General features: G+C 34.4%; 1 protein-coding gene across 5 annotated transcripts in view; it reads left to right on the plus strand.

Annotated features, from left to right (window-relative positions):
* LOC117345426 (chloride channel protein 2-like) overlaps nt 1-13100 on the plus strand; it is a 57128-nt gene that overhangs the window by 36974 nt on the left and 7054 nt on the right. For 2 of the 5 annotated variants that reach the window (XM_033908505.1, XM_033908507.1), the window contains 5 exons: nt 251-392; nt 1458-1537; nt 1943-1981; nt 3474-3497; nt 11442-11483. In XM_033908505.1, coding sequence (XP_033764396.1) covers nt 251-392; nt 1458-1537; nt 1943-1981; nt 3474-3497; nt 11442-11483 — 327 coding nt within the window. Of the gene's footprint in view, nt 1-250; nt 393-1457; nt 1538-1942; nt 1982-3473; nt 3498-4735; nt 4742-11441; nt 11484-13100 lie in introns of all 5 variants that reach the window. The other 3 variants (XM_033908508.1, XM_033908509.1, XM_033908506.1) reach the window with 2 other exon arrangements.

Below are 13100 nucleotides of genomic sequence, written 5' to 3' on the forward strand. Positions count from 1 at the left end.
AATAAATATAGTTGATAGTGACTTTTGTTACGATTAAAAATTAATTACTTTTAACTATCAAGGTTTATGTGTAGAATTTATAATGTAAATTATAAAATCAATTGCTTTGTTGAATTCATTGCCTAAAAATTTGATGAACTGTTAGGAAAATAATTTGTTTTGTAAAGTATGGTAACAATACTGTATTCATCCAGCGATAGGCCCAGAATACTCCTATACCTTCGGACTTTTATAAACCATTTTGTTACAGTCCAGCAGTTTGACAGAAATGTCAGAAGAAGCGAAGGAGGAACAAACATATCATACTCTCCAACTTCCTCTCCGCTCCATCCTCAAAAACTCCACCTCAACATCAAGTATGGGCAAAGCAAGCAGCACTAGTGACCTCAAATGTAAGTCTCTTCACTACCATACTGGAACGGCAATAAGCCTTCCACCCCTAGTAGGAAATACAGGGATTTTAATTGGAGGGGGCTCATTGCCGAATATAGGCCTGGTTCCCAAACAGCTTTCATACCAATTCATAAAATGGAAGACGCTATCGCTGAATGTTTTGACGTATTGTTAATCTATACCAACCCTTTAAAATGTGTGTTAGTGTTCTGTTTTTCTGTTTGTATTTTAGAAATTCTAAGTTGAAATCATTGTTTTTTTTGGTGATCTTTTTTACCATTTCACTAAGAAAAGACAAGTGCATACTATGGAAATGCTCCGGCAAAGTTACGATGTAGTACTCATGTGTAACTGTGAAGTTTTTGCACACCCAGCACTCAGTAGTTGTGTAAATATTTTTCCATTTGTTTCTGTAACATATACATATACATAATACCTGTCATTAACAATGTGCAAGATTTCAGTTAGATTGGACGAGTCCGGCCTACAGAGTTTGTTTTTGATCTGATTGTCACTTAATTGGGCATAAAAAAAAAAATCTTCCAAAAGTTGGTAGTAATGTTAACATTTATTTATTGTGTAACAATTTTTTTTTTTTTTTTTTTTTTTATTTACATTTGAATTTTGAGGCAAGAAAAAAATCGGGGAGGGGACTAATTACCGAATTTAGGCCTGGACCCAAAAGGCTAGATAGAAAGGGAAGAGGGGTTATTGCCGAGCAGGGGCATATTGCTGTTTGAGTATGATACTGTAATTGCATGTTGTAGACAGGTAAAGTACGAAAATAGCTGAGATGGTTGGGGTTTTAGGGTTCAAAGGTGAATGTTACTGATAGACTGTGTTATTTATATAAAATTGATATTACACTACCAGATAATTTGCTTGGGATTTTGAGTGTTCAGGTTTCCAGGAATTTTCCATTTGTTTTAGTTATTGTGAAATAACACTATATACAGTTGCTTTAACATTATTTGACCACATATTCAGTTCAGGTTTCATTTAAACATCTTTCTCTGTAAATACACAACTACAGACTATTGAACTACACAGTATTTTTGTTTCAGCCTCTATAAACGCGTACTATGACCAGTTCAGGAACCAAAGGAAGGACAGTATTGTGGAGGACATGCCCTTCGTAATCAATGTAAGTCGGGGGCACTGTTGTATAACAGGGTAGATAACTATAGGATTCTATGTGAAACAAACGTTTAGGAATACATGATGTAGATTTCACATATCGCAGTACATTGTGTATTAATAACAAGGTATGATGAAAGTAAAATCTGATAAGTTAATGTTTTAGATTATGCATCAAATTTGCTTTGTTTGTACATTGTTGTAAATATGTTTTTCTCTGTACATCTAATTTTCTGAAGAAAAATAAAGAGAAATAAAGTTAAAATTAAAGTTAAAGTATGATCCATTGTTTTATGATAATTGTGGTATTTTTACTTATTAGATGATTTGATAATAATGAAATATGATAAAAAGGTAAAATTCTTGTATGATCCATTGCTTCATTGATAAAATATTTTATTTAATTTTACAGAAAGGAAGTTTCCAGAATCTTGCCAAGAAAGTACGATTGGTAAGTATTTTGGCTGTTATACTAATCTGAAATGATTTTACAGGACCTGACCAGGCCCAATATAAGGGCTTCTCTTGTAATAGTCTAGTCTCATGGATATTCCCCTCCCTAAAACATTCCTCATATTAAAACATTTATCTTCCTAAGATAACCCTTTCCTTGAGGACATCGCTGACAAATCCTAGAAAACAAGGGTATTAAAGAAGGCATCACCAGACATCTTTATATACTGATCTTCTTTTGTGTTACAGGATCGTGAAAATAGAAATAACAAAATTGACACAACTCCATTGTATATTACTGATGCAAATGATTCGTCGGTAAGACCAGCTAATATAGTTTAAATAATAATCTAATATATGCCTCAGGTATAAAACACTTTCTACATAAACTGTATACATATATAGTCCTATATATGACCATCATATGCATTCTCTGTAGTATATCTACACACACGCTGTTTGTTGTATTATCGCCTTGATCAAGGTTATAGAAAGGGGACGATAGTGATTCCTCTTGTCTGACAATCAATCATTTCTGTTCCATATAATATCTCATACTTCGTTGGACAGATTCCTTTTCGACTTTTGTTGCTTCGTTGCAGAAAGCGATTGTTTGGGATTTCATTTTACCCATAGGTTGAGAGGTCAGAGGTCAAGATGACTGTTTTATTGTAAATGAAAAGATTGTATGATATAAATAATCAAAAGATGGAAATGAAAAAAAAAAAAAAATTGCTGGGGAAAAAAATCTCCTAAAGTCACGATAGTGTTAACCTTTTAGATTTATAATCAACTTTACCGTACAAGTCTCATGTTTGTACATACTGTAATTAGAGAAGAACCTTTTAGATTTATAATCAACTTTACCGTACAAGTCTCCTATGTTTGTACATACTGTAATTAGAGGAACTTTAACATGATAATGCTTGTGTCTTCATTTTACCTTACCAGTATTTTACTAATACAGTTTACATTTGTAAACAGTTTGTATGGTTTCTCTACATAGTTTACTACTATTACAAAGTCATGGTCATCATTCAAATTTACCCAATACTTTTTCCATTGGACCAAACAGTGATAAAAATCATTCTAGACTAAGCCATTTTAAAATTCTGTTCTTGTTTCATATTCCCACCATTTAATGAATTTGTAAGTGATCATGGCTTGGAACATAAAAAATATTCATTACGACGTTACTACATGTATTTATATACATCAGGATATCATAATCATTATGACGTTACTATTTATATAATCAGAATATATTCATTACGATTTTACTATTTATATACATCAGAATATCATATTCATTACGATTTTACTATTTCTATACATCAGAATATATCCATTACGACGTTACTATTTATATAATCAGAATATATCCATTACGACGTTACTATTTATATAATCAGAATATCATATTCATTGTGATATTGTTACTATTTATAAACATCAGGATATCATTTTGACCTTACATCTTATACACACAGACAGGTTATAAGTCCCTTGGTTGTGTAAGTAACATGTTTGATATATAGATATTTTGTTCAGTCGTCTCTAGACAGTTATACATTTTTTGTTCGATTTATTGGTATTCGTTCTGTGTTCCTCTAGAGAGTTATACGTTTGATTGTTGAACTTTTTGTGACAAGTTTCTTGTAAGTCTAATTTAGTATGAAGCATGCTGAAATAGTTCAGTCTATGTTGGTAGTATTTTTGCTTTGTCCACTGTTGAGGAAGAAATCACCTGATTTGATATTGTTTTTGTTATAAATATTGTTATGTTGTCATGGTACCACAGTAATGTATGATAGTACCAGAAGTCCGCCTGAACTTACTAGACCTGGTGATGAATATTGTTATATAAAATCCTACAAATTAGTGTTAGACTGCAGGTCAAGAAATATAACATATTTATAATGTAATTGTTTATACTTCCTGAGAGTGGTACATTAGAATGCTACGACATACTTCTGTTGGTCAGAATTAATTTCAGAATTATTGTTTAGAAGCTGTGTTGGATCATACCATAGAATACTACACAGATGTGAGCTATACAATAATAAAACCCTTCAAATCACCCTACTGACTGAATCAAATCTTACCGGAATGACCTGTGTGTTACAATAGCTCATTACCTTTGTTGTTAATGATGTTGTTTAGATTTTGTTTGTGTTTATCTCCATTTGACTCATTTCTTGTGTGTAATACAGTTTTATGTTCAGATCTCATTGTTAGCTCATCAGTTACACATAACTGTGAGCTAATGCTGTTCCCGACCATTGGTGTGATGTCCATTTCTGACCCCGAAACTATTCTTTTAAAAAAATGATTTTTCGAATAGTCTATAAGTATACATAAGTCGTAATAGGTCTAGGCATGAGTAAACAGCAATGTATGGTCGAATTTGAAAAAAAAAAAAAAAATCTGTCTCAAATTCCTCATTGGAATTCACCGGCATGCAATGTAAAACCTAAATTTCCCTGAAGTTACTTTTTAAGTCCACATATACGTGTATCTTGTGTTTGTACATAATGAGGATTGAAATTTCTTTCCATTATTCCATTCAATGCTACATGTATACTTTATATATATTACCCATATTGCCTTATAATTAATTTAGAAATAAGTTTCAGAAATTTAAATGTACACATTTTTTGATGGCAGCAGCCTTCGAGCTTCACCATCTTTGATTAGCATTGCCTGTATTTATAGTATACTAATTAAGATATATGTGTGATTTCTACCACAGAAACGTGTAAGTAAACTATTCTTTTTGTGCTTCTTGATTACCATTTTTGATAGCTAGAGAAAGTTTTCAGTAACAGGTAGTGGAAACACTAGGTCTGTACAGGGGTTTGCTGCTTCAGGACTGGCCAGTATATAATGTACATAGAAATCTTTAATTCTTAGCCAAAGCTTTAGCAGAATGACCAAAGCTTATTACAACAATAGTTGATTGAGGGAAGCAGAATGACCAAAGCTTTATTACAACAATAGTAGATTAGGGAAAGTAGAATGGCCAAAGCTTATTACAACAATAGTAGATTAGGGAAAGTAGAATGACCAAAGCTTATTACAACAATAGTAGATTAGGGAAAGTAGAATGACCAAAGCTTTATTACAACAATAGTAGATTAGGGAAAGTAGAATGGCCAAAGCTTATTACAGCAATAGGTGATTGAGGAAAGCAGAATGGCCAAAGCTTATTACAGCAATAGTAGATTAGGGAAAGTAGAATGACCAAAGCTTATTACAACAATAGTAGATTAGGGAAAGTAGAATGACCAAAGCTTATTACAACAATAGTAGATTAGGGAAAGTAGAATGGCCAAAGCTTATTACAACAATAGTAGATTAGGGAAAGTAGAATGGCCAAAGCTTTATTACAATAATAGTAGATTAGGGAAAGTAGAATGGCCAAAGCTTATTACAACAATAGTAGATTAGGGAAAGTAGAATGACCAAAGCTTATTACAACAATAGGTGATTGAGGAAAGTAGAATGGCCAAAGCTTATTACAATAATAGTAGATTAGGGAAAGCAGAATGGCCAAAGCTTTATTACAACAATAGGTGATTGAGGGAAAGTAGAATGACCAAAGCTTTATTACAACAATAGTAGATTAGGGAAAGCAGAATGGCCAAAGCTTATTACAACAATAGTAGATTAGGGAAAGTAGAATGACCAAAGCTTATTACAACAATAGGTGATTGAGGAAAGTAGAATGGCCAAAGCTTATTACAATAATAGTAGATTAGGGAAAGCAGAATGACCAAAGCTTATTACAACAATAGTAGATTAGGGAAAGTAGAATGGCCAAAGCTTTATTACAACAATAGTAGATTAGGGAAAGTAGAATGACCAAAGCTTATTACAACAATAGTAGATTAGGGAAAGTAGAATGGCCAAAGCTTATTACAACAATAGTAGATTAGGGAAAGTAGAATGACCAAAGCTTATTACAACAATAGTAGATTAGGGAAAGTAGAATGACCAAAGCTTATTACAACAATAGTAGATTAGGGAAAGTAGAATGACCAAAGCTTATTACAACAATAGGTGATTGAGGAAAGCAGAATGGCCAAAGCTTTATTACAACAATAGTAGATTGGGGAAAGCAGAATGGCCAAAGCTTTATTACAACAATAAAAGATTGGGAAAGCAGAATGCAAAAGCATTAAAAACTATAAATAGATTATTTCTTTATTTTAGTGCTATTGATACAGGAGCTGGTTAAAGCTTTAGAAATGGACAACTCTGTATAGAATATCTCTTGTACAATGACTCTGTATAGAATATCTCTTGTACAATGACTCTGTATAGAATATCTCTTGTACAATGACTCTGTATAGAATATCCCTAGTACATTGACTCTGTATAGAATATCTCTTGTACAATGACTCTGTATAGAATATCTCTTGTACAATGACTCTGTATAGAATATCTCTTGTACAATGACTCTGTATAGAATATCTCTTGTACATTGACTCTGTATAGAATATCTCTAGTACAATGACTCTGTATAGAATATCTCTGGTACAATGACTCTGTATAGAATATCCCTAGTACAATGACTCTGTATAGAATATCTCTAGTACAATGACTCTGTATAGAATATCTCTGGTACAATGACTCTGTATAGAATATCCCTAGGACAATGACTCTGTATAGAATATCTCTTGTACATTGACTCTGTATAGAATATCTCTGGTACATTGACTCTGTATAGAATATCTCTGGTATATTGACTCTGTATAGAATATCTCTTGTACAATGACTCTGTATAGAATATCCCTAGTACAATGACTCTGTATAGAATATCCCTTGTACAATGACTCTGTATAGAATATCCCTTGTACAATGACTCTGTATAGAATATCCCTAGTACATTGACTCTGTATAGAATATCCCTAGTACATTGACTCTGTATAGAATATCTCTGGTACATTGACTCTGTATAGAATATCTCTTGTACAATGACTCTGTATAGAATATCCCTTGTACAATGACTCTGTATAGAATATCCCTAGTACATTGACTCTGTATAGAATATCCCTAGTACATTGACTCTGTATAGAATATCCCTAGTACAATGACTCTGTATAGAATATCTCTTGTACAATGACTCTGTATAGAATATCTCTTGTACATTGACTCTGTATAGAATATCTCTGGTACATTGACTCTGTATAGAATATCCCTAGTACAATGACTCTGTATAGAATATCTCTTGTACAATGACTCTGTATAGAATATCTCTTGTACAATGACTCTGTATAGAATATCTCTTGTACAATGACTCTGTATAGAATATCCCTAGTACAATGACTCTGTATAGAATATCTCTAGTACAATGACTCTGTATAGAATATCTCTTGTACAATGACTCTGTATAGAATATCTCTTGTACAATGACTCTGTATAGAATATCTCTTGTACAATGACTCTGTATAGAATATCTCTGGTACATTGACTCTGTATAGAATATCCCTAGTACAATGACTCTGTATAGAATATCCCTTGTACAATGACTCTGTATAGAATATCCCTAGTACATTGACTCTGTATAGAATATCCCTAGTACATTGACTCTGTATAGAATATCCCTAGTACAATGACTCTGTATAGAATATCTCTTGTACAATGACTCTGTATAGAATATCTCTTGTACATTGACTCTGTATAGAATATCTCTGGTACATTGACTCTGTATAGAATATCCCTAGTACAATGACTCTGTGTAGAATATCCCTAGTACAATGACTCTGTATAGAATATCTCTAGTACAATGACTCTGTATAGAATATCTCTGGTACAATGACTCTGTATAGAATATCCCTAGGACAATGACTCTGTATAGAATATCTCTTGTACAATGACTCTGTATAGAATATCCCTAGTACAATGACTCTGTATAGAATATCCCTAGTACAATGACTCTGTATAGAATATCTCTTGTACATTGACTCTGTATAGAATATCTCTGGTACATTGACTCTGTATAGAATATCTCTAGTACAATGACTCTGTATAGAATATCTCTGGTACAATGACTCTGTATAGAATATCCCTAGCAGTGGCGTAGGAAGTCGTGAAAAAGTGGGGGGGCAAAATTTTGTTTAACCTTAAATTTTACGCACTAAACAAATCGTATGCCATCTCCGCAAAATTAGGCAATAATTATCATTTCAACATCCCATGATAATTTTGATAATTTATGTAGTACAAATTAAGTTGTTAACGCAAATCAGGATATATTATTTATGGCAAAACATGAATCACCAGGCCCGGCCAGGATTTTCGAAAGGGCGGGTGGACCAGTAATTTAGTAATAATGCGAGCGCCGTCGGCGCGAGCCGATTTTTTTTGCTTTTTTTTTTTTTTTTACGAGGGGTCTGAGGGGCCGCCCAGCGGGTCCAGGGCAGCGCCCTGATAGGGGGTTCAAGGGGGTCTTAGCCCTCCGCGAAAAATGAATATAGCACATTCTAATAATTCGGGATCAGGTGCGGATCCAGGAGTTTTCGAAAGGGGGGTCCAGTAATTAAGTGATCATGCGAGCGCCGTAGGCGCGAGCCGATTTTTTTTCCCTTTTTGCGAGAGGTCTGGGGGCCGCCCAGCGGGTCCCAGGGTGGCGAAGCCCCCCTGTGGATCTGCAATCGAAAGGGGGGCAGTAATTTAGTGATAAAGCGAGCGCCGTAGGCGCGAGCTGAATTTTTTTTTGTATTTCCTCGTACCTGTCGGTAATTAGTATCACTCTATTCACGTTAAAACCGCGAATTCCTATTCATGTTGTGTTTCTGTCTTGTTCTCATTATGAACTCAATTAACTTCACAAATTATCATCAACTTATTGAATCTATGTGATGAAGTTAAGCAAAATTTCGTATTAAGATATAAATATTGACTTACCAGGCTATTGCAGACGACCGACACACAGGTCTGAGGATCAATCGGAACACCTCGCCTCCGTCTGCGAACGTAGGAAAATGACGAGGGGTTCCGATTGGTCTGAGGATTGATATACTAGTATAAAAGTCGGAATGTTCCGGATGTACAAGATACAGTTTTTATCGTTGCCTTCAAGAAAACATTATCGGTTCGAAAATATACAGATATTTATCGAAATGAATATATAAATTCGTGTTTTTTCCCCTTTTTTAGATTTTGGATGTCAAAAAGTGGGGGGGCAAAAAGATATGTTTGCCCCCCCACTGAAAAAAGTGGGGGGGCAATTGCCCCCCCTGCCCCCCCGCTTCCTACGCCACTGCCTAGTACAATGACTCTGTATAGAATATCTCTAGTACAATGACTCTGTATAGAATATCTCTGGTACAAAGACTCTGTATAGAATATCCCTAGGACAATGACTCTGTATAGAATATCCCTAGTACAATGACTCTGTATAGAATATCTCTGGTACAATGACTCTGTATAGAATATCTCTTGTACAATGACTCTGTATAGAATATCCCTTGTACATTGACTCTGTATAGAATATCTCTGGTACATTGACTCTGTATAGAATATCTCTTGTACAATGACTCTGTATAGAATATCCCTAGTACAATGTCTCTGTATAGAATATCTCTTGTACAATGACTCTGTATAGAATATCCCTAGTACATTGACTCTGTATAGAATATCTCTGGTACATTGACTCTGTATAGAATATCTCTGGTACATTGACTCTGTATAGAATATCTCTTGTACAATGACTCTGTATAGAATATCTCTTGTACAATGACTCTGTATAGAATATCTCTTGTACAATGACTCTGTATAGAATATCTCTTGTACAATGACTCTGTATAGAATATCTCTTGTACATTGACTCTGTATAGAATATCTCTGGTACATTGACTCTGTATAGAATATCTCTGGTACAATGACTCTGTATAGAATATCCCTAGTACAATGACTCTGTATAGAATATCCCTTGTACAATGACTCTGTATAGAATATCTCTAGTACAATGACTCTGTATAGAATATCTCTGGTACAATGACTCTGTATAGAATATCTCTAGTACAATGACTCTGTATAGAATATCTCTGGTACAATGACTCTGTATAGAATATCCCTAGTACAATGACTCTGTATAGAATATCTCTAGTACAATGACTCTGTATAGAATATCCGTAGTACAATGACTCTGTATAGAATATCCCTAGTACAATGACTCTGTATAGAATATCCCTAGTACAATGACTCTGTATAGAATATCTCTGGTACAATGACTCTGTATAGAATATCCCTAGTACAATGACTCTGTATAGAATATCTCTAGTACAATGACTCTGTATAGAATATCTCTAGTACAATGACTCTGTATAGAATATCTCTGGTACAATGACTCTGTATAGAATATCTCTGGTACAATGACTCTGTATAGAATATCCCTAGGACAATGACTCTGTATAGAATATCTCTAGTACAATGACTCTGTATAGAATATCTCTTGTACATTGACTCTGTATAGAATATCCCTAGTACAATGACTCTGTATAGAATATCCCTAGTACAATGACTCTGTATAGAATATCTCTAGTACAATGACTCTGTATAGAATATCTCTAGTACAATGACTCTGTATAGAATATCTCTAGTACAATGACTCTGTATAGAATATCCCTAGTACAATGACTCTGTATAGAATATCTCTTGTACAATGACTCTGTATAGAATATCTCTTGTACAATGATTCTGTATAGAATATCTCTTGTACAATGACTCTGTATAGAATATCTCTTGTACAATGACTCTGTATAGAATATCTCTTGTACAAAGACTCTGTATAGAATATATCTTGTACAATGATAACTGGAGGGTGAACTCCAAAGCTTTAATCATTGAGTTGCTGCCTAGTTAGATCTACAATCTATTTACTATTTAGTATGTTGTGTGGCAATGCATGCAGAGGTGATTAGAGGTTTCAGGCTTTTAAAGCTCGTTCTGCATTGACCTACTATTGAAACCTAAGTAACTTTGAATATTAGTGAGCATGGTTGCTGTGGAAATTTGTCTGAGAATGGCCATAATATGCTAAATATGCCTAGATAAACCTAATGACACATTTCATATAAGAATATGAATATTTTACTCTTAAAAATAGTGATACTGGTAGTGAAAAACCTTGGTAAAAAACAAAAGAAGAATGAGAGAAAAAAAAACACCAAAAAAAAACAGTGATTCATTTTTTCTGAGTGTGTGTACACTGTTGACATTTATATAGCTTAATTGGAATTTAAATTGTCTGGTTGTAATAAATTAGCTGAGGTATCTTATCTCGAGGGTTAATGAGATCCCATTGTCTGAATGAGGTGCAGGATTATATTTCACTTACCCTGTTTGTCCTCACTAGTAACACAAAGATTTAACTGTACCAGGATGACAGTATGTGTCAGTGTTAATTGTAGAATATATTTTCTAATTTTGCTCCAATTCTTTCCCAACAGCCACCGGAGCCAGTTAGGGTGAAAAACCTTTCAGCAGACCAGGTATGTATCATGTCTTTCCTTTTGAATGGCTGGCAGAACTGTTTGTAATTGATGGTAATTAAATGCCTGTTGGTTTTTCACAAGACACCTCTATACTCTTTTCACCTAGTTTCAGTTTCAATAACATTTGAAATTTGCCTTAGGAAAGCATTTGGATTTAAAGAAAAAACTCTTAGTTCAGGAACTTTCGTTAATCCTGTCATGTTTTCATATAAAAAAATTTCATTAAAAGAATTTTCTTCAATTAAGGAATGTTGATGGAACTGAGACAGGTAACTGTTAATTATGAAATATTCCTTTAAAAGTTTAATGAGGGCCTTGTAATAGCCTTGATGGTTTGACTAGATCTGTACATACCCTAAGCTGTGGTGTGATACTTTCACTAAGTTATATATAGAGTTGGACAGGATATGTTGTCCACCGTGTTGTATATAGAGTTGTAGTATGATATGATGTCCACCGTGTTGTATATAGAGTTGGACAGGATATGATGTCCATCGTGTTGTATATAGAGTTGGACAGGATATGATGTCCATCGTGTTGTATATAGAGTTGGACAGGATATGATGTCCATCGTGTTGTATATAGAGTTGGACAGGATATGATGTCCACCGTGTTGTATATAGAGTTGGACAGGATATGATGTCCATCGTGTTGTATATAGAGTTGGACAGGATATGATGTCCACCGTGTTGTATATAGAGTTGGACAGGATATGATGTCCACCGTGTTGTATATAGAGTTGGACAGGATATGATGTCCACCGTGTTGTATATAGAGTTGGACAGGATATGATGTCCACCGTGTTGTATATAGAGTTGGACAGGATATGATGTCCACTAAGTTATGTATAGAGTTGGACAGGATATGATGTCCATCGTGTTGTATATAGAGTTGGACAGGATATTATGTCCACCGTGTTGTATATAGAGTTGGACAGGATATGATGTCCACTGTGTTGTATATAGAGTTGGATAGGATATGAAGTCCACTAAGTTATGTATAGAGTTGGACAGGATATGATGTCCACCGTGTTGTATATAGAGTTGGACAGGATATGATGTCCACTGTGTTGTATATAGAGTTGGACAGGATATGATGTCCACCGTATTGTATATAGAGTTGTAGTATGATATGATGTCCACCGTGTTGTATATAGAGTTGGACAGGATATGATGTCCACCGTGTTGTATATAGAGTTGGACAGGATATGATGTCCACCGTGTTGTATATAGAGTTGGACAGGATATGATGTCCACCGTGTTGTATATAGAGTTGGACAGGATATGATGTCCACCGTGTTGTATATAGAGTTGGACAGGATATGATGTCCACTGTGTTGTATATAGAGTTGGACAGGATATGATGTCCACCGTGTTGTATATAGAGTTGGACAGGATATGATGTCCACCGTATTGTATATAGAGTTGTAGTATGATATGATGTCCACCGTGTTGTATATAGAGTTGGACAGGATATGATGTCCACCGTGTTGTATATAGAGTTGGACAGGATATGATGTCCACCGTGTTGTATATAGAGTTGGACAGGATATGATGTCCACCGTGTTGTATATAGAGTTGGACAGGATATGATGTCCACCGTGTTGTATATAGA

Source organism: Pecten maximus, chromosome 16, assembly GCF_902652985.1.
Source record: "Pecten maximus chromosome 16, xPecMax1.1, whole genome shotgun sequence".
NCBI classification, from domain to species: domain Eukaryota; kingdom Metazoa; phylum Mollusca; class Bivalvia; order Pectinida; family Pectinidae; genus Pecten; species Pecten maximus.